General features: G+C 48.2%; 1 protein-coding gene across 1 annotated transcript in view; it reads right to left on the reverse strand.

The window, feature by feature from the left end:
• The window catches only part of LOC144178655 (uncharacterized), a 36,745-nt gene extending 17,048 nt beyond the window's left edge, over window positions 1-19,697 (reverse strand). The window contains exons 1-4 of the mRNA XM_077706661.1: window positions 19,308-19,697; window positions 15,602-15,841; window positions 12,865-13,113; window positions 538-722 (exon numbers count right to left, since the gene is read on the reverse strand). Coding sequence (XP_077562787.1) covers window positions 538-722; window positions 12,865-13,113; window positions 15,602-15,841; window positions 19,308-19,371 — 738 coding nt within the window. The 5' untranslated portion in view covers window positions 19,372-19,697. The remainder of the gene's footprint in view (window positions 1-537; window positions 723-12,864; window positions 13,114-15,601; window positions 15,842-19,307) is intronic.
• Between the last annotated feature and the right edge of the window lie 228 nt (window positions 19,698-19,925).

A 19,925-nucleotide genomic window follows, 5' to 3' on the forward strand; every position in this document is an offset into this window, starting at 1 on the left:
AATTATGTCACCAGAATAAAATATAGAATGCGTAGGACACGCTCCGCCTGATTCGGTCGGTCTACACATTTTTTTTCCTCATCAAAAGCCTGTTCAAAAACTGTTCCCCTTGCAACATCCTCGTCCCCTATTTTCTGGCGTCAGCACTGACGAAAAACTCGTTAGCAGGTTTTACGAATTCGAGCACATCTTACAACCTGTGCAGAAACAAAAGTTGGATATTTATTTTAAACGAGAATAAAATAAATATTTAGATAACAAAGATAGCGCCAAATCATATCGTAAACCCTTGCGACGTCACTGTTGTAGTTCGTGTGGTGGTCGCTGAAAGCGCGCGCCGTTTTTCTTTTTCCGCACTTGAGAGGTAAACTAAAGCTCAAGAGTTTGGGTAAATCGCGAAATATGGGTTTGTGAGAGCTAAACCACGCAATTCAGCCACAAATAAGAGCTCGACAAGGTAACTTCAATGTCCCTTCCAGACCCACGGGTATACCAGTCACTTTTTTCGAAGCGCGAGTATTTGAACATCCTACTTGCCTCCAAGTCGTCCGCGATGAAATCGCCTGGGGTGAAGTACATAATTTCAATGACGCTGTACTGCTCCGTCGTCTGGCTGCTCTTCGTGCCCGGCTGGGTGGTCTTTTCCTTGCGACAGAGCCTCAGCTCGAGGGGCACGTTTTGCTGGCGAGACATGGATGACCACGAGTTTTCATCGGCGAAGTCTGTTGCACGTGGGAAAGACGCAAGTTGGTCGGGTTGACTGGGCATTGCTTATAATGTGGGGGATAGGCCAAAATAAAGCTTGGTGCTCAGCTATATGCAGAGTTTTAAGAACATGTCGCCAACTTGCAACATTTTGCTTCCGGAAGTACGGAGTTGCAATGTGAAGAGAATTCGCGTGTAAAACGCCGCGTGATTTATAAAAATCGTAGTTGCGGACTGCTGCAGACCCCAGCCCGAAGGCATTGTACAAACATATAAACTTCATTTGCAGGGATAAAACTAATTTCCGGAAGGGGCTGAAAGTGATTTTTGTATGAATCGTCCAAGGAATGGCGCTCGACCATATCCAATTCTAAGCAAAAAAATGCACAATCATGGTATTAATCGGTACTAAAATAGCTGTGAACAAAATTAGGCTATTTTGATCCCGCGACCTTCATAGAAATTTTGTGAAGTTAGGTGAGTGAAAAACATTGCAGCAAAACAAATTAACAAATGCCTTGAGAAGATCGCTCTGCTTGAAAAGAGGGAAAAACATTTTTTCCCCTTGAACCATAGTAATTCGTTCTTAATTAAGTCGCCTTCATTCTGCATTGCCCCAAGCGTTCTACTTGTCACTAGCTTGAACACTGTCCCGCTTGAGCCGTTATACTTGTGACATCGAATTGAATTACCCTATGCCTTGACTTGTACATCTCTAGCGCCGGTTTCTTGTTCTTTTCTTCTTTTTTCTGTATTTGTTGTTATTGTAGTAGTACTACTAGTTGCTGTTGATGATGTTTCTTCTTTTTGAGGGGAGGAGTCCCTCTTCTCTTTCTCTGTTATTTTTTTTTTTTCATTTTCCTTTCTTTTCGAAAAGGTTTGTTTCTTTGTTTTTCTTTTCTTTCTCACTCCGCCCCTGCTGCTGCCTCTGTCAATGGATTTTAGGGCTTGTCAAGCTGCCTAGAGCGGCTTTTTTCCCAACAAATCCACCATATATTTTATGGAAATAAAGCAATAATATGTAAGCTTGTTCAGAGCGATTTTTTGTTATTCTTGTACGTATAAATTCGCACCAAAATAACGCAGTTCAGTGGTACTTCGAGATATTTTCAAAAAATAACCTACGTACTTTGTCTTAGTGACACCCTCAGTATTTTTGGATGTTGTCTGAATGCTTTATGAGCGGCCAAAATACCCAGTAGCGAATATATTTAAAAAATGGCACTCAATAAAAGTTAAAACCACGCAAAATGGTGTCTGTCCTCTATAAAGTCATCGATGTCACGTGGACGAGGTACCGAAAAAAATACCAGGCAAAATTGTCTTTAAATCCAGTTTTATAAGTTATATTATTGCACAGTTTAATGCAATTTTCTAATTCTAGCGGTGTGATCGCACTGCTGGCGTCCCGTAGTCCGTATCCACTGCAAAGCCCGAGGCCTCTGCCTGTGTAATCCATCCATGCAAAGTTCTCATGCCTCATGCTGGGCACGAGCACGTTACCTCAGCCGAAAGCCGAATGGCGCACCTAACAGGTGCTTTGTTTAATGAATGAATGAATGAATGAATGAATGAATGAATGAATGAATGAATGAATGAATATTTTTCGTGAGTGAGCTTTACTTCGATAAAAAGAGTTCCCATGACGAGGACTGGTACTCTGTCCCCGTTTCTGCTGCACACTCACAGCGCACGCCCTTAGTAGAAATACTTCACGAGTGTCAACCGACTAGCCCGTGAGTACTTAGGCTCGTGGGAGCTATCTCTGATTATAACGGGTCTTGAAAACGTAGGACGGCACTCCGCGAATATGGCATTGCAAGTCGCTTTACACGGGGGGGATAGCGGATTCAGCTTTCCGGCTACAGGTTCAGCATTGAAGGATCTTATCTTAAGAGGATCTTAAGAAGGCGCTAAACCATCTTCACTGCTTTCCAAAATTATTTAACGGTAATAAATTTGTACCTCCAGTAAAATTTGTTGAAGGTTGACCTTTTTTTTTTTTGCGGATGTTTTCGGATATCCGCGGTACGACCCGCGCTTCTTCTTTTTTAAACACAGATTGTCCCGAAAATCAAGGATCGTGTGCCTGCGCAGCCGACATGACAAGAAAGATTAGTTAAGAAATATTGCACCTACGGAGGCCGAAATTAATGCTCAAAGTACCAGATATATACAGAAACTTACTCGAGAGCAGTTTGTGCGAGGTGCTGATTTTCAAATTGCGGGAAAATACCCCCCTCCCCCATTAGCTTCTTCTATATCTACATGGAAGAACGATAAAATTTTCCGGCGAGTAACTAAGCACTATAACGCCTGTCATGGATATTGAATTTCATGGTGACTGACATTTACAGCAGCTTTACTCTGTTACACCCATTGCGAGGTAGTGCGACATCCTATTACAGGTGTTGCTTGGCTGCAGTCGACGCGTCCTTTAAAGGAGCCCTGAATAGGCTTCCGAATGTCGACATTTCAATTGCGCGATCGCTAGAGTACCCTTTCACGACAAGGTATACCAAATATTACACCTCGGCACAAACATGCAAAAGAAGTCTTTCTTTCCTTTCTTGTTTGCCTGCCGATTCTTGTTGCCATTCTGCCGTGCTCTGAGTTAATTTTTGCTCTGACGCAGCCTCTATACTGCACAAAGCACTGAACAGTACGGCGCCGCTATTGGTGGGCCCCTTTAAATGCTGTCGCCAATCAGCGTTCCCGGCTCTGGGGGAAACGCGGCTGTGGTAGAGCACTGCACGGACCTGGGTCAGCCAAAAGCCAGGGCCCGACCCGGCCCGCGGGCCGGGCCGGGCCGCCCGAAGTCGATTATCGGCGGGCTCGGGCCAGGCTCGGGCTTGAATTCATAGGCCCGGCCCCTAATAGTTCCAACGCGAAGTGTAGAAAAGAGCATTAAAATGAATATTCTGAGTTTATTTTTATGAGCTTCTTGATGTTAGTTGTACGAAATGTTTTAAAAACGTGTTTTGCTAGGTCTGATAGTAACTATACTGTAATTTTAATGACATTTTAAGTCGTCCATCAAGATTTTATATTTCGGTGTATAACATACCAAGGACACAATTACAAGTAATTCCCTAGCGGAGAACGAATTAATTCAGTCAACCTCGAGCTGTGTACCTATGTGTATGTACATACGTCTTTTATATGTCGCGCCAATGGGAATGCGACTGCCGTGGCCGGGAATCAAACTCGCGTGCTGGAGAAACACCACCGCTCAGCAACCACTGCAGGTAAAATATTTCAACGCACGTGCATACTCGCGGATTCAAATGCGGAGCAAAAAATTTCAGCAATACCAACTTGCGGCCGAGACAACGACGTGAAGTTGCCAAGAGTCTGGTCATCAAAGGTGATGGTGCCTCTCGTGTAAGAATACGAGCTATTATTACACCGATGTGGCGTGAACTGCAGACGGTGTAAACTAAACTACATACACTTTTAAACCCTTATTTTTTGCGTTTCAGTTCATGACGTGCTTGTAGACTAGATGCTCTGTCTAATTGCCCCCTACGAAGACACTGAACCAAATATAATAAAGAAATTTTCTTCAGCGTCTAAAACTGGGCCTGGGCACACACACGAGGGCCCTCCCTAGGCTCAAAAATAAATTACCGGGCCGGGCCGGGCCGGGCCGGGCCGGGTCTGAGCTTGAGACGATGGGCCCGGGCCAGGTCCGAGCCAGGCTCACTTATGAATTCCCGGGCCCGGGCCGGGCCCGGGCCGGACCCGGGCTAGGTGTCACGGGCCCGGGTCGAGCTCGGGTTTCACAAAGCGGACTCGGGCCTGGTTCGGACCTTAAAATCAGGCCCGTGCAGTGCTCTGGGCTGTGGTTCCGGCGACCGGTGCTCCGGCACCGGCGGCATGGCGTATCTTAGTACGGACGAATGTCGATCGTCGCCATCCGTCACACGAGCTTAGCTGAGTTTGCAGATATAGCGCGTCGTTTGCAAGATATGAATAACGCTGAAAAACACTGAGCTCCTCTGCGGGCGGGAACGCCGCCACACGCGCGCCCGCGGCAAGCATCTGCCTGCCCAGTCGACAACGATCCCACTGTGCGGTGTATGCACGATACGGCATACACCGCAGCAGCTAAAACTTGTCACCGCCCGCCGGAGTGGAACTATTGCTGAAAATCAGCTTATAAATGCGTGAGAGGGGGTGATAGGATGGTTAAAGATTGCGCTGATGAACTTCGTCAGCGCGGCTTCGTAAAGCGGAGACTGTATAACTGCGGCGATGCTAAGCCTTTTGTGAGTGACTAGGCCTCGGAGGGATCTGTTCGCTGGCGGGCCGCTAGTCATCGCTGGTAATCTTCAATAACATCGTGAGCGAGCATGTTGTGTTTGGGAAACCCTATCTGGCCTTCAAACGCTCGTTTTTCCTATTCTAAAACTGGCGTGCCGATGTGAGCACGGCCGACGCAAGGAGCACGGGAGCCCCGCAGTTTGATGCGGCCAGACCGTACACCGGCCCCGCTCAGCAGTAGCGGCAGAAGTATGCGGAGCATGACCGTCGACTGCTAAAGAAAATCGTGGTGTACCGCTGAGCGAAGCCATTGCCTGCGCGCATCTCGAACCAGCAAGGGCCTTGCCCTCCTTCTTTACGTGGCCTTGGTCCTGGTTGGTGACGTCACAGCTTTTACAATGCTTTGGAGGCGCAATGAGAAGGTAAAAGCTCCATACCTTATTGCTGGCCCTTTTTAATGAACGATAACTCGACTAGTACACAACGCCTTTGAGCCATTATTGCGGTAGAAAGTTCCTTGGATAGTACTCCAGCGATTGTGGAAGTAAAAAACTAACGCTTGAAACCCTGTTTAGGGCCCCTTTAAAGGTGCCATGCAGACAAAGATTTCGTGTTTTATAGTGCCCCAGGGCTGGTCCGTCAGCAAACGATGCTTTCTTCTCAGAGAAATTAATCAATTTAAGTGAAAATTTTGATTCACCCGCCAAATCGCGTGTTTCTGGACGTCTGCAATGACGCAACACGGACAGGTCTTCAAGCGAACGCCAGTACGCCGTTTAGACTGCAGGTGACTCCTGAGTGTCTAGCTTATATCGCAAGTCCTCCTAGATGGCGCCACCATACTGTGCGGCACCGCTGTCTGCCCTTGCTTTGTTTCTGACCGTATTTGCACATGGCTTGTGTTTGTTCCGGTTGGAAGTAATAGTTCCGTGAAACGTGGGGTATGCTCGAGAGAGAGAGAGCAACTTCTATTTCGCTTATTTATGCATGGGAGTGGCTTCTAAGTACAGAAGTCCAAACGCTGTCTTCGCATGTTCAGCCCTCTCCGTCAGCATGACCTGGTGGGCGAGGTGTGCGCTGGACAGCGCAGTCTCTCATTGCTCGAGGTTTGGGCTAGAGAAAGGGGGGTGTAAGTCTGGGTTTTGTCTGCATTCTTGTGATACAGGGGGCCTGCTTGTCCGCAGAACTTGCAATGCGGTGAATGCTGGTTAGGGTATTGCTTATGAAGTCGAACCGGATGAGGGAACATGTTGGTTTTTAGCAGTCGAAATCCTCACTGTTTACTTAACTGGGGGTGTGGTGGTGAATAGATCCTTCGTTCTAGCCTGTAGTGCTGAGTAATGTCTCGGTAGGAAACAACGGGGGTGGGGTCAGGCTTTCCTCCCATGGCCTGGTTGGCGAGTGCGCAGGCTGTCTCATGGGCGAAATGGTTGCCCGCGAGACAGGAGTGTTCCGGGGCCCATACTATCACGACCTTCCGGTTTGGGGGGCTTTCGCTCAGGAGGCGGTGTGCTGTTGGAGTTACCATTCCCGCAATATATCTTCTGCAAGCCTGCTGTGAGTCGGAGATGATTGCAGTTGCCTTGGTTTGAGTAATAGCCAGCGCTATGGCCACTTCTTCCGCCTCTTGACTCGATGTTTTGGGAATGGTTGCGCTGGTGAGGCATTTGTCTCTTGTCGACACCACCGCCACCATTGTTCTCTTCTGTTAGCAGCTGGCTGCGTCTGTATACACTGTTCCCTCGTCATTGCCATAAGTCTTATCTAGGGCTTTGGCCCTGGCCTGTCGTCTTCCTCCGTGATGTTTGGGATGCATTTTCCGAGGGATTGGCCTGATTTGTACGCACTGCCTCGTATTTGACGCAAGAGCTCTGGGTCGTAGCTGACCCTGGGGGGTGCACTGAAGTTTCCCCATGTGCTTTCTGCCAGCGGGTGTCAGTTCAAGCCTTAATTTGTGACTTGAGAGGTGACCTTCGATTAGTTCGGATGTGGTGTTGTGGAGGCCTAACTTTAGCAGTCGAGCTGTCGAAGTGCTAATGGGGATTCCTAGTGCCTGTTTATAGGCTTTGCGTATGATGACGTCGAGTTGTTTTTCTTCCCTCTTGGTCAGAACTACGTACGGTGCAGTGTAAGTAATGCGCGAGAGTATGAAGGCCTGGACCAATCTGGTGGTGTCCTGCTCTTTCAGTCCCCCTGTCTGTTGGCCACCTTGCGTAGCATCTGAGTGACTTGTTCTGCGGTCGTCTTGAGTTTTTTAATCAGGCCGGTGTTCTTTGTGTCCGCCTGAATGTCTAATCCAAGAATTCGCATCGCCTTTGTGGGCCTGATGGGATGACCTTTTAGCATGATTTCAATATCGTCCTTGTCTTTCTTTCTGCCTCGCCTGACCAGAAGTTCCGATTTTTGCGGCGCACATGTTAGTCCGCACTCTCTAGCGTACTCATTGACATTATCGGCTGCTTGCTGGACCGTGTCTTCGAGGCCGCCAATGTAATCTGTGCCCGTCCAGATAGTAATAGCGTCGGCGTAGAGGCCGTGTTTTATGTTGGGAATTTGGTCTAATCGGTTCGGCAGCTCAAGAAGGGCAATGTTGAAGAGAATGGGGGATAGCACAGATCCTTGTGGGGTGCCCACGTCTCCGAGGGTAATTGGATCCGAGGAGACGTCCCCTATCTTTATGATGGCTTGGCGGTACGACAGGAAGTCGGCAATATAATTGTACATCCTTTCCCCGCAGCCTGTTTTTTGCCAGTTTATGGAGGATGGCCTTGTGTGACACGTTATCAAACGCCCCTTCCAGGTCGAGGGCCAGTATGGCCCGGGGTGAGTGTCTGGTGGCAGGGGCGAGTATGTCCTCCTTGATTTGAACGAGGATGTTCTGGGTTCCCAGGTGCCTTCTGAAACTGAACATGTAGTCAGGCATTTGCTGTGTGCCATCAAGGTGTTGCTGGACCGCAGAAGAAGTATTCTCTCCATTATTTTTCCCACGCAGGAGGTCAACGATATCGGCTGGAGATTATCTATGTGGTGTGATTTTCCTGGTTTTGGAATAAATCGCACCTCCGCTGTTTTCCACGAGATGGGAGGTTTGCCTGTGCGCCAAAAAACGTTCAAATAATCCGTGAGATCTTCTGGAGCCTTGTCGTTCAGGTTAGCCAATATCTTGTCGGTGGCCTTGTCCGGGTGAACTAGAGCGTTGGCTGGCAGCAATGGCTGCTCGGACCTCGTACATTTCGATGTCTTTGTCCAACTCGAGGTTAGGTGTGCCTTCATAGAAAGGAGGAGGGTCTCCCTTTCCAGGACGTAGGTATTTGTTCCTCAGATCTTTGATGAGGTCATTGGTCCTTCCTGGGTACAAGTGCATGGCGCGTGCCAAGCTTTTACTGGGTTCTCCCTTGTTCTTTCGGGGGTCGATGAGATGTCTTAGAAGGTGCCACGTTTTGCGAGTAGAGAGCGTACCCTGAAGGCCGTCACAGAACGTAAGCCAATTTTCCTTGCACAGGTGGGCAGCGTACTCAGCCGCCTGTTTACCTAGTTGCGCTATGCGCTTCTTGAGTCGGTGGTTATGCCTCTGCCTTTTCCAACGTATTGTGAGGCTGTGCCTGGCTTCCCAGATGTGCAAGAGTTTGGAATCAACGTGCGGCACTTGGTATGTCATAGCAATCGTTTTGGTGTTGGCTTTTGAATCTCTTATGACACTTTCCACCCACTGGTCGTACGATTGCTCTTGCGAGGGGTCGTGATCTTTCCTTCCTTTTCTCAGTAAATTTTCTCAGTCAGTAAATTTGACCGTACCTATGTGTGATCTGCAGTTCACACCTTTGATTAGGATGTTTATAATGTCGTGATCGGATCCCAAATTCTCCATTGTACTAGCCCACGTGATGTCGAGCGAGCCTCGGAGAAGGGACAAGTCTGGGTATGTGTCCCTAGTGACGCTATTTCCTGTGCGCGTTGGGGTCTGCGGGTCATTTAGGAGAGTGAGATTGTGTAGTTCTATGACGTTGAGCAGATCTTTACCTCTTCTGTTGTTATACGTGTAGCCCCAAAGTTGGTGAGCCGCATTAAGGTCTCCCATTATGAGAAGAGGGGCGTAGCCGGCGTGTTGGAGGGCTTCTCGTACAGTTTCTTCTATGCCTGGTCGCTTTTTGGAGGGCCGGCAGTAAATGTTAGGGATGAAGAAGCTGTTTTAGGGGCGAAGCTCCTCTTGCTCGGGCCCTGTCCCGTCCCTCGTTGCTGCTGTATACGGCACGGCACATTAATGATGATTGTGGCAGGACCCCCTAGGGATTGGCCAACCAAAGATTGGCCGAAGAGGTCACAATGTTCAACGCGTTCATTGCTACCCAACAAGGAGAAGAGGAAGAAGAAGAGGTTGTCGTTCGTCGCCTACGAGCTCGAGACACGTAACGGGGGTACACGACACAAGACGCTCTGCAGATGGCGACGGCCAAGGAGACGGCAAGCAATACTTTTCAGGACGCAACCACGCCAGTGGCCTGAAACCACATAAAAGACGCGGCAACCGCTAAGTATGCCAATGGAAGGCTCTAAACTCCCTGTTGCTAGGTTCTTGCAACTAACCCTAACTTCTCATCCAAGATCCTCTCCCCACGTACTTCACCGACCACAAAATTATAATCTTCAAAGGAAAGCGCTTCCCACAGCTTTGTAATCAGTAATGTAATCCTTGTATATACTTTCTTCGATATGTAAATTATTACATCTTGTGTGTATATAAGTGTATATAATTGCATCGATATGTAAATAATAAACACCATGTATATAAGTGTACATAAAAACACCCCTACAACAACGTGTAGAGTCTTCAAATGATGTGCGGGCGAATGTTTCACGCTTTTACCGATAAGCATTGGAGCTTCGCCCCTCTCATCATCATTCACTTCGTGGAGATGGCGGAGTTTTTTTGCAGTTTTATGTGCGTGGAACGAGCTCTACCAATGTGTGCTCACAATCTCTTTGCGGAGTGAGGTGCTGAATTGCTGCTATGTTGCTCTTAACCAAGGTTGCCGTAGATCGTCCAGAGGGATCTGTGTAGGTAATGTATCCTGTAAGCTTGGTTGGACTGTTCGTTTCTTGAATTGCAATTATTTCAGGCGTTGGCGTGAGTGTCGTGAGGTACTGTTGCAGCACTGCTGATTTCTCTTTAATTCCGCGGCAATTCAATTGCAACAGCGCAGTGATGTCTTGCCTATTTGGTTGTGTAGTCATCAGGGAAGGAGACGAAATCCTTGCTTTCAGACGTCGGTGGGCGGGAGTATGGAGCCTGCCTTCTGCGGAGAGTAGTGTTTCCTACCATCTCCAGTCTCTCTTCTATCCCGTCGATGCGAGTTCCGAGTTGGTCGACCCGAGCTACTACTTGGTCATTTCGGAAGCCATTCTCCGCTACCTTGGTGGTTAGCTCCTGCAGAAGCTGGTTAATTTGGTCATACTGAGTTTTAATCTGGGCCTTGAGTGCCCTGCCTAGCTCATCAAGTTGGCTGCTTTGCTTGTCTGAGAACGCTTTGAGCACGTCTTCGAAAGAGGCTCGGTGTCCTTGCGATTGAACAGATGGCGAGAAGGTTTTAGTGGTGTCCTGTGGCGCTGTTTTGTTTTGCCTCATTGTTTTTTCTTCAGCTAGCGACGTGGGATTTGTGCATGTCACTGGAGTGGGAGAGGTGGTTGTGTCCATGACCACATCATTTTCTGCGGCATTACGTGATGGTCGTTTACGTTTGTCTGTGACCGAGTCCTCTCGGGATTTCTCTAGTTCTGCTAGGCGGCTTTCTAATGACGCAATAATGGACTGTTGTGGCGCCAACTGTGATCTAAGGGTTGAACATTCCTCACACGAATGTGGATCTGCGTGTTTTGGTGTCGTGGGTGTGGGATCTCTTCGAGCAGTGAGAGACACTACACCAGCCCAGCTCACCTGTTTCTCCTCATTTCCGGTCCTCGGTGCCTGGTTTCGGGACCCGGATCTGGATCTGGTGCTTGATCTCGCGGACGCTGTTCTGGTTTGGTCTCTGGGCCGGCCTCGCTGTGGCTCCTGGTCCGCTCGCGAGGCTCACTGAATCCGCTTGCGAAGCTAGCTGGTCCGCTCGCGCCGCTCGTTCTTCCGCCCTCATCCGCACCAACTTCCCTTGACGGAGGACAAAAGGCTCCAGAAAACGTTTCGGACAGCCCTTGGTAGCCGTGAGGTGGGCCCCATCGCATAGCGAGCAAAGGGCCTTGCAGTCGTATTGGGGTTGCGGTTCCTTGGCGCCACATTGATGGCACACATGTGTATTTGGCTGAGGGCATGCGGTCTCCCTATGTCCGAGTTCATGGCACTTGTCACACACAGGCACTGTCTTTTTGTACAAGGAGCACAATACTCCGATCCGAAGAGGGTAACGTAATAAGGGACTTTGTATCCCGCAAACGTGATTACAACAATATTTTAATTTCCCAGTCTTCTACATGCGTAGATCTCGTGTTTGGGTACGTACATATTTTCCAGCAATTCGCGCTCCGAGAAGCAGATGGGCGCTCCTCTTATAATGTCTTGACGGAGTCATCTGGCGCGAGTCCGTAGAGTTGTACTGGATAGGTCACGTTACTAATTGAGATCTGCCTGACCTGGCTCAAGGCTTTTGCAGCGCCCGCCGATAGGGTGCTGACCGTAGCGATATTCTGCACCTTGTCGTAGCGAACGCGCATGTTGGTTTGGCGCCACGTGGAATGGATTGTGTTCAGCAAGGCGATCGACACCTCGGCTAAGTCCAGTTACGCTATTTTGAGGCCACCCTGTGGTCGTAGCACGAGTTTGTAATCGTCCCTGGGAAGGGGAGCTGGCCTGGGAGCAGTCTCGGGTCTAGTTGAAAGATTTGAAGTAGTCGACGGCGCCGTTAGGCCTACCGCTGACGTGGTTTTCCGCTTTCGTCGCCGCTGAGCTCGTGAGACGACATCAATCCATTCTGCGTTGGAGTTTGAGCCCGCAACTTCATCATAGTTGCCTTCACTTGGGTCTTGTAGCATTGCGTTGTCTTCAGTTTGACTTGCGTCAGTGCTCGGGAGCACCGCGCAGCGGTCTACTTGGTCGACAGTCGAGCTCGGCATTGGTCGTGCTCGTTGCTAGGCCTACCCCGCTGGACGAGGCCTAGCTCACACCGTGGTAAACAACTGCCGTAGATTGGCGGAAATAGCACTCACAGAGAAGTGAAAGGTGTCTTACGGTGCACAGAAACTAGTTCTCGATGGCGGTGGTACCCGTTTTAGAGTACGATGCGAATTTACGGCACTTTTGTGTAAGAACTGCGGACCCCATGCCTGGAACGTCCGCTCGGTGTAGGACCCCTGGTGGCCGATCGGGTATGCTCGACAAACAGGTTCAAGTGGGACAATGTCACTTGCGCCAATCGGCCAGTGTCGCGAGAGACAACCCCAAAGCGCTAGTGTGCTGTGCAGCTATAACGAGAATAGTGCGCGCAGTACCAACATCAGTACGCATCGCTACTGCTGTGTTTACGTGTATTTTCGCAACTCCCATTGTTTACCCCAACATTCGTACTGCTATAAAATGAATATGAATTACAAGTAAGCAAAAATAACTTTTTCTGCACGCTTATAAGCCCTGCCTAATTGCGTTTTCTTTTCCAACCTCAGCCAATCGCACAGCTGTACATATTACGTCATAGGTTCTATTGCGGAAAATGAGCCTTCCTTTTCTTCCGAATTAGATAGCTTAACTGAGCTCAGTTTGCGTTAAAAGTGGTGTCAGTACTACTCTAACGAAGCAATCTTTCGAATGAACCAAACTTGTGTTTTTTCATTATGGTCCCTTTGAGTGCGAAGTCCGTTCCCAATATTATGCGACGTTTACGTGTTCCTACTTCCCATTGTCGCCCTCACCCGTCCACGCGATGGTGTAGACATCCGAGGTCTCCACCACCGTGCCGTCTGCACCCGTTCTCTTCACGGGGGCCTGCCGAACTGTCCACGTGACGCAGGGCTGCCCCCTGCACGTTCCCTTGGTGGGTCGCTCGTTGGGCTCAGGCATGGTCAGCATCTGCCGGATGGGGAACATCTGGGAGTCGTTCTGGTTCCTCAGCAGATGAATGACCTCGATGGCCAGAGCATCCATATCCACTCGGGAGCAGCCTGCAAGGTGGTGCCCAAAAACAAGTGCTGGGAGTCCAATATATATTTTTACTGGGGAGTAGTGGCACACCAAAATAAACTCTAGTCCTAAATTAAGTGGTTCGTGGTTTGCTCACGCGTAATAGCTTGGGTTTCACGTGTAGATAAAAAATGAATAATCACGTCGAAGCTTGACACCTCAGTCCCTCAGCTTGTAGCCTGTCTTCCACCTTTGGTTCATGTGCAAGCATAAGGCATGTACACAGGCTTGTAGAACCGATTAGAATTGTAAGCTTCTAGCGTTGACGCCACAAAGAACTTGCCTAACTGCCTTCAACTTGAGCTCGAGAGAATACAAACATGTTGACGCTTAAACCTTATCATTGCCGTAAGTTCAACGAGCACGTTTTTATGCCCTATGCTTGCACGTACTAATCATTAAACAGAAGACATTATGATGTTTCGTTCTGGTGACGTCAAGATAATCATTAAAGCGACTTTAGACTCATCATATTATGGTTGCGGAGGCTGCACACCGAATAACGGAGTTTGCAGATTCTGCCTTCAACAGAAGGAAAAGCATACGAATGAAGGAAATGAATTTTATGCTGATGTCAAAAGAATATACCCGTCGCAAATCAAAATTACAAACTATTTTGTCTAAATGTCAAGCCCACGCTATTCATTGAGCATAAACACCGAGTCGCTTAATTTATTCTTAGGGTTTTAAGCACCGGGTAACGAAAATCAGACAGGAACAACAGGAACAGCAATCTGCCATGCATGTCGTTGTTTTGCGAGCGCAGTAATCTGTGGCTTCAACGAACTGTACGATGTACCAACTATCCCATATTGACACCCTACTTCAGTTTGTATTCCCACTCTTGCGTTCTTGAGGATTGACTTTCGCTTATTCACTTAACAAGCCCTTGCCTGCAGAGATAAAGCCATGGTTTCAGCTGTTTGGTATTAAATGTAGCCTAACAGAATATTCAATATGCGTGCTGTCAAAGACGTCTTGCCTCCTTCGTCCAGGTCATCATCCTTATCATCATATTTTATACCATTAGAGACACATTCGAGGTGCGTATCGGCGGCTCGTCCCCTTCTCACCCCTCCCGATGGTGTCTGTAATGGAAAATTACGTGATGTTGATAAGCACGAAGGAGGCAAGGGTCTTCTTTTTCAACAAGACAAGTTTCGCATAATACACCGTCAGCAATAAATCATGCCCCCCTCCGTATAACGACGACGGTGGTTGAACCCGAACCTTTTTCTTGACGGATTCTTCAGTTGTGTTGTGAGTTTCTACTGAGTTTCGACCATATAGAAATGGAGAAATCGCAATAAAGAAAAAAATAGAAAGGGAGCAATCGTATAGACGCCGGCTTCACAACGCGGTGGAATTAGGTTTGATTTCGGCCAATGAAGCGTTTTTTTTTTAACTTCACTCACGATCATTCATCATCATCGCCAGAGAAAGTTGGTCTTCCTGCAGGACTTTTCACGTTACAAACGTCATCAGTGGTACACTAAGACTCGGCTTTAATACTAGCGCGCTTTTCCCTGGGTGGCTGGTGGTATCATGAGACATTGATTGATTCGCAGAGAAAAGTGTTGGTTGCTTTATTTGACTATTTACACGGAATCGGCCTCCCAGAGACAATTTAGAACTTTACGTGTGAGATCGTGTGGACTTTTAAGTCACCACGCAAAACTTCGTGTTCACTTTTTCTTTTAATCTCTTCTTTTCCCCTCTTTCTTCTGCCCTATTTCTTTTAGGGCCTTTACTCCCTTCTCCCCATCCCCGCAGAGTAGCATGCAGGCGAGAACATGCCAGCAAACCTCACTGCTTTCATCTAATAAAGAGCTCTCTCTCTCTCTGTAGGGTTTAACGCGCCGACGCAACGCAGACGATTAGGCTCGCCGTAGTGGAGGGCGCCGGATTAATTTTGACCACCTGGGCATCTTTAACGTGCGCCGAAATCTCGTACACACGGGCGTTTTTGCTTTTCGCCTCCATCAGAAAAGCGGCCGCCGCGGCCGGGAATCGAGCCCGCGTCCTCGTGCTCAGCAGCACAACGCCTTAACCACTGAGCCACCGCAGCGGGTGGCATCATGAGACATATGTGGTTCTAAATAATCTTAACAATCAACATACCGTCATAAAGGCCCTGAAAAGAACAGACAGTGGCTATGGCGTTGTGCTGCAGACCACAAGGACCGGGTTCGATTCCCGGCCGCGGCGGACACCTTTTTGATGAAAGCGAAAAGCGAAAACGTCCGTGTGTTCGAGATTTCGGGGCACATTTAAGATCCCCAGGTGGTCAAAATGAATCCGGAGCCCTCCACAACGGCGCGCCTCATCGCCTGTGTAGCGTCGGCGAATTCAACCCTACAATCAATCAAATCAATCAATCTAAAACGACAGGTCCCGGAAAGTGGTCCCGCGACGAATTTTACGCACGTGCGTTCACAAAATTTAATACGAAAGCGAGAGTGAGCTCACGTTTCCCGGTTATCTGGACGGTCTCGTTGAGGGCGCTGTCCTGTAGGAAACGCATGGTTTGGATGGTTCCCAGGTCGACAACGAGGGCAGCTCGCTGTTCCTTTGTCCCGGGGTCCTCCCGGTAGCTTTCCCTGAAGGCCGTCGCCACGGTGGGTTCGCTGGCACGCTTCTCCGGGGAGCACTCGCTCAGCGTATAGGACTGACCCATGGCTTGGAACGAGGACGGCATCCTGCCCCTCCCTGCAAACATCCCAGCGCGCATTGCTATGTCCACGGTCACTTTCCGTTCGCATAGCTACATCACTCACGCTTTCTTGCAATCAAACACATCATTACTTACAAAGCTTGCGTTGCAACTGAAGAGCGGCAGTGATACAATGGTCCATGATTACAATCATGGTCCATGGTTACAATCAATGTATCCAGGAGCAGCTCGTGCCACCAGCGCATGGGAAAATGCTAAAGTTGTAAATACTCTCCCGTAAAGAGCAGAGATCTTTACGGGAGAGGCTCTTGCGTTTGAGCCGTGATTGAGACTGATTATAAGCTGATTGGCAGTGTTTCGGACGTGCAAACTACGTGGTATTAAAATATAATTATCTTTAAATGTTTCAGCGCCTCTATGGTCTTACTCCTCTCTAGTAGTCCCGTATCTAAGCGGCCGTATCTAACCCCGTATCTAATCCATCTCTAAGCGGTCGAATCGAAAACTGACCACAACCATCATCGGCAAACCGTTGGCTAGGCTTAATTAGTGCATTATAATTCATCGACCGCCACGGTCTCCCAAGATTAAACAAGCCGGAAAACGCAAATTGCCAGTGCTCTTCTAAAAAGGGTGATAAAATGTGAGTCCGCGCTTTTTAGCTCGATTCCAATTTCCCTGGAAAGGCAGCTCGTCTCACCGTCCTTCGGTTTCATTCCATCCCATAACGGTGATTTCCGGAAGAATGCGCCACTCTCTTTTCCATCTCGGTGATCGTGTTGAGAAAACTAGCGTAGCCATTTTTTCCCCGGGAAGAAAACCCTCGTCAAACTTGAGTCTTCCTTTAACGTTTCGGGCTCCCATTAAATCTTCAAGAATTACGGCAATAAGGCAATTACAGGATCACGACACAAAAGTAAATACGTACTATATTTACAACATGCTGCAAACGGTCAAGTTCAGCGAAAAAAACAGTTTTTCAGGTGGGTTGTCCGCAGGTCCCGCAGTTCTCCCTGGTAATCACGAAACCTAAATTTGAGGTAATTAGTTCCGCACCGAGCACTTAACATAACAAGAATCGGAAAACAAAGGAATGTACAGAGAACATTTAGGCATGCTATTCTCAACTCCGTCGCTTCGAATATAGAACAAATGGTTGAGTTCCCGGAAGGCGTAATTTCGCTCGGCATGCAGTGAAGCGGGCACTAACATCCCTTTCAGGCTTGGGCCGGGCTTGGGCTGGGGAATAAAACTCTTGCTAGGATTCAGGCATGCAGACCTACGTAAAAGTGGCCCGGGCTGGGCCCCTGTTGAAAAAAATCTCCCGACGCCGAGCTCTAATTACACTTTCCTGAATGGGGCGCTCATTTTATACTGCTTTAGCGAGCGTTCCAATACACTGAAAGCACTATACTCTTAATGAAATAAGAAAAGAAATAGTTGCCTTCCTGAAATTGCCTTTCCTGCAGTGCTATTGCCAAAATACAAAGCCGCAATACGGTGTTCATATGAAAATGAAACGTTATTTTGAAGATCATTTGTGAATACTATTGTTCGCGTGCTCCTCTCCCTGTGGAATTCGCCCGTGATAAGTTTCAGCTGCGACCGAGTGAGTCATTAAGAGCAGTACAACCAATATAGAGGCGCGTTTGTCGCGAGAAGTTTCATGGAACAGTCACTTGACCACATCTTGCCCTTTGGCTGCCATGTGATATGGAGTGGCCGCGTCATGGCAGGGAATTAAAATAATAGGCTCAGCTTCATATACCGTATTTACTCGCGTAATGATCACACGTTTTTTTTTTTTTTTTTTTTCAATAAATGTGTTGCAAATGTAGGGGTGCGTTCATTACGCGGGGTAAATTTTTCGCGAAAAACTTTTGAGCACACGAAACGCAAGCAAGCTGTAGGTCAGAATTTTTGCGATAGGTCTCATGAACATAATAAAAATAATAAAAACATAATAAAAACTCCGCACACCGCAGCCAGCCGCTTTGCAAAGTGACGCAAAAGGCAGCGTTTTCATGAATTACGGAATGCGCCGGAGCGAGTTTGCTGCGAGGTGACAACAGGGCAAGCAATAAGTGGCTGCTGCTGTCACAGTGCGGGACATCAAAACAGACATGGGGGCCGACGCAGCAAGCTGGGCACATTTTTTTTCTTTGTCTTGTGAGTACATTATGTGCATTTAGTGAGTTTCTTCCTCATCAATATTGAACGCATGGTTGTCGATATCGCTAATATCAGCAAGTCTGCGGCAATAACGTAGCCATGTCTGCTTTGAAAGGGAAGGAAACAGCGGTAAGGTAAACACGATCATAATCAGCTAGACTTGGCACACATATGACATACTGCTGCGGCAAGATCAGGGTGCGTTCATTGCGCGGGGAAACTAAAAAAAATCGAATTTTGACGGCAAACTTCGAGGGTGCGATCATTACGCAAGTGCGATCATTATGCGAGTAAATACGGTATCCTTATCAAGGATTCTTTATCTGTTGCTAACCTTACAATTTCCAAATAGCTAAAGTTTGAAAGCGCTTATACTGATGTCCTGTTAATGATTATGTTACAAATGAAGTTTAAATTTTATGTCAGATTTAAACTGGTTCAAAACTGTCGAAACAGCCGGCACCCAAAATTCCGCATGCTGTGTAGATGACGTTAGGATGCGACGGTGCACGCTCCATTTACGCGTCAAAGCGGAACTTTGCCCAAACTTCCGCTCCATTTCAGGCCCGAGAGCTAGTAGGACGTAGTCAGTCAGTCAGGACAAGACTGCATTATCGGGAGCAGTTAGGACGTTCCCGAACTTATGTACTGGAAACAATACCAGGCTGGCATGAAGCACCCCAGTACAAGTATCTATAAATATGCAAGGCCAATACAATGCTCGCTTCCTGGCACTTTCAGCTGCTGACTCCAGCTTTAACACACGTGGTTAAATGATGCTTTTAATTAAACGTGCTGAAACCAGGACGTTATACAACAGCTTCCCAGTACTACATCCACACAATAATAAGAGGTATACCTGCTGCGATAACTTAGTTTTTGCACAAAATTCCCTCTGGCTAGTCGAAACAACGTAACAGAGTTAATTGAGTTTGTTGCTTCAAAACATGCTTCAGCCGCTAGGAATAGAACCGACAATTCTTTCCCTCTTGCAGTGGAGGCCATCGAAAATGAGCTTGCACCCAATTTAGAGGCAGACGCCGAAGATCGACGCGACTACCCCTTTTTTCTGAAAAATACTCCATCCGGAAGTAATCCGCTTTAATTAGCTCGGAGAAACGGAGCCGTGGCAAGCTGCCCTGCCCACTAGCTCGCTTTTAATGCGCCGATAGCGCGTCGCAAAAGGAACGGTATTGCTGCTCCCAAGAAAGGGGCCACTTTTATCCAGGTGGCTTATCACCACTCGAGGTCCTCCAACAGAGCTAAGTCGAGTAGCAAGACAAGAGCACGTTCCGGCGGCTGTGTAACGACCAGAGCGTGGATGCTTACCCATGCCGTCGACCGAAGCCAAGACGGCCGTCAGCAGAAAGGCGATGCCAAGGTATCCATGCATGTTGTGCTCGGGTAGCCGCCACGCGCGTACAGCCTGTTTCGCAGCCCGCCGGATGCCGTCACGGGCAAGGGCAGCAAAAGCGACGTCTGGGGCCCGATGGGCCTGGAGGCTCAGCAAGATAAAGTCAACACCGCTTAGGTAGTACGACCGTTGGTTTTCTTCGCACCTGGTTGCTCTCGTGAGGGGATCAGTCGCCTCCAACGCTTTTTCGGGGTGTTCTACTTTAATTTTATGATGACATATTAAACTTTCATACTGCAGTCATTACAGCCGCTGTAGATGCAACGCACTCAGATCCATCTTTGACGTGGCGTCGGACGAAAGTATGGTATCTCTCTTCTACGCCGGTTATCACCGTCAGACGCGATAGGCAGCTTCGAATCCAATCTCGTTGCCTTATATTTGAGAAGCATTATTGTCCACCTGAGGGGAAATGACGGCTTTTTTGTTCTCTCTATAGAAGAAATTGCTTATCTAGTTCCTTTTGTTTCGGAAAATATTATCCGGGGTTAAGAGCAAAGTGATGTTGCAGCAAGTGTGGGCGGCATGCTTCC

This window comes from Haemaphysalis longicornis, unplaced genomic scaffold (genome assembly GCF_048455015.1).
Source record: "Haemaphysalis longicornis isolate Haplotype H1 unplaced genomic scaffold, Haemaphysalis longicornis Haplotype H1 scaffold_4, whole genome shotgun sequence".
NCBI lineage: Eukaryota > Metazoa > Arthropoda > Arachnida > Ixodida > Ixodidae > Haemaphysalis > Haemaphysalis longicornis.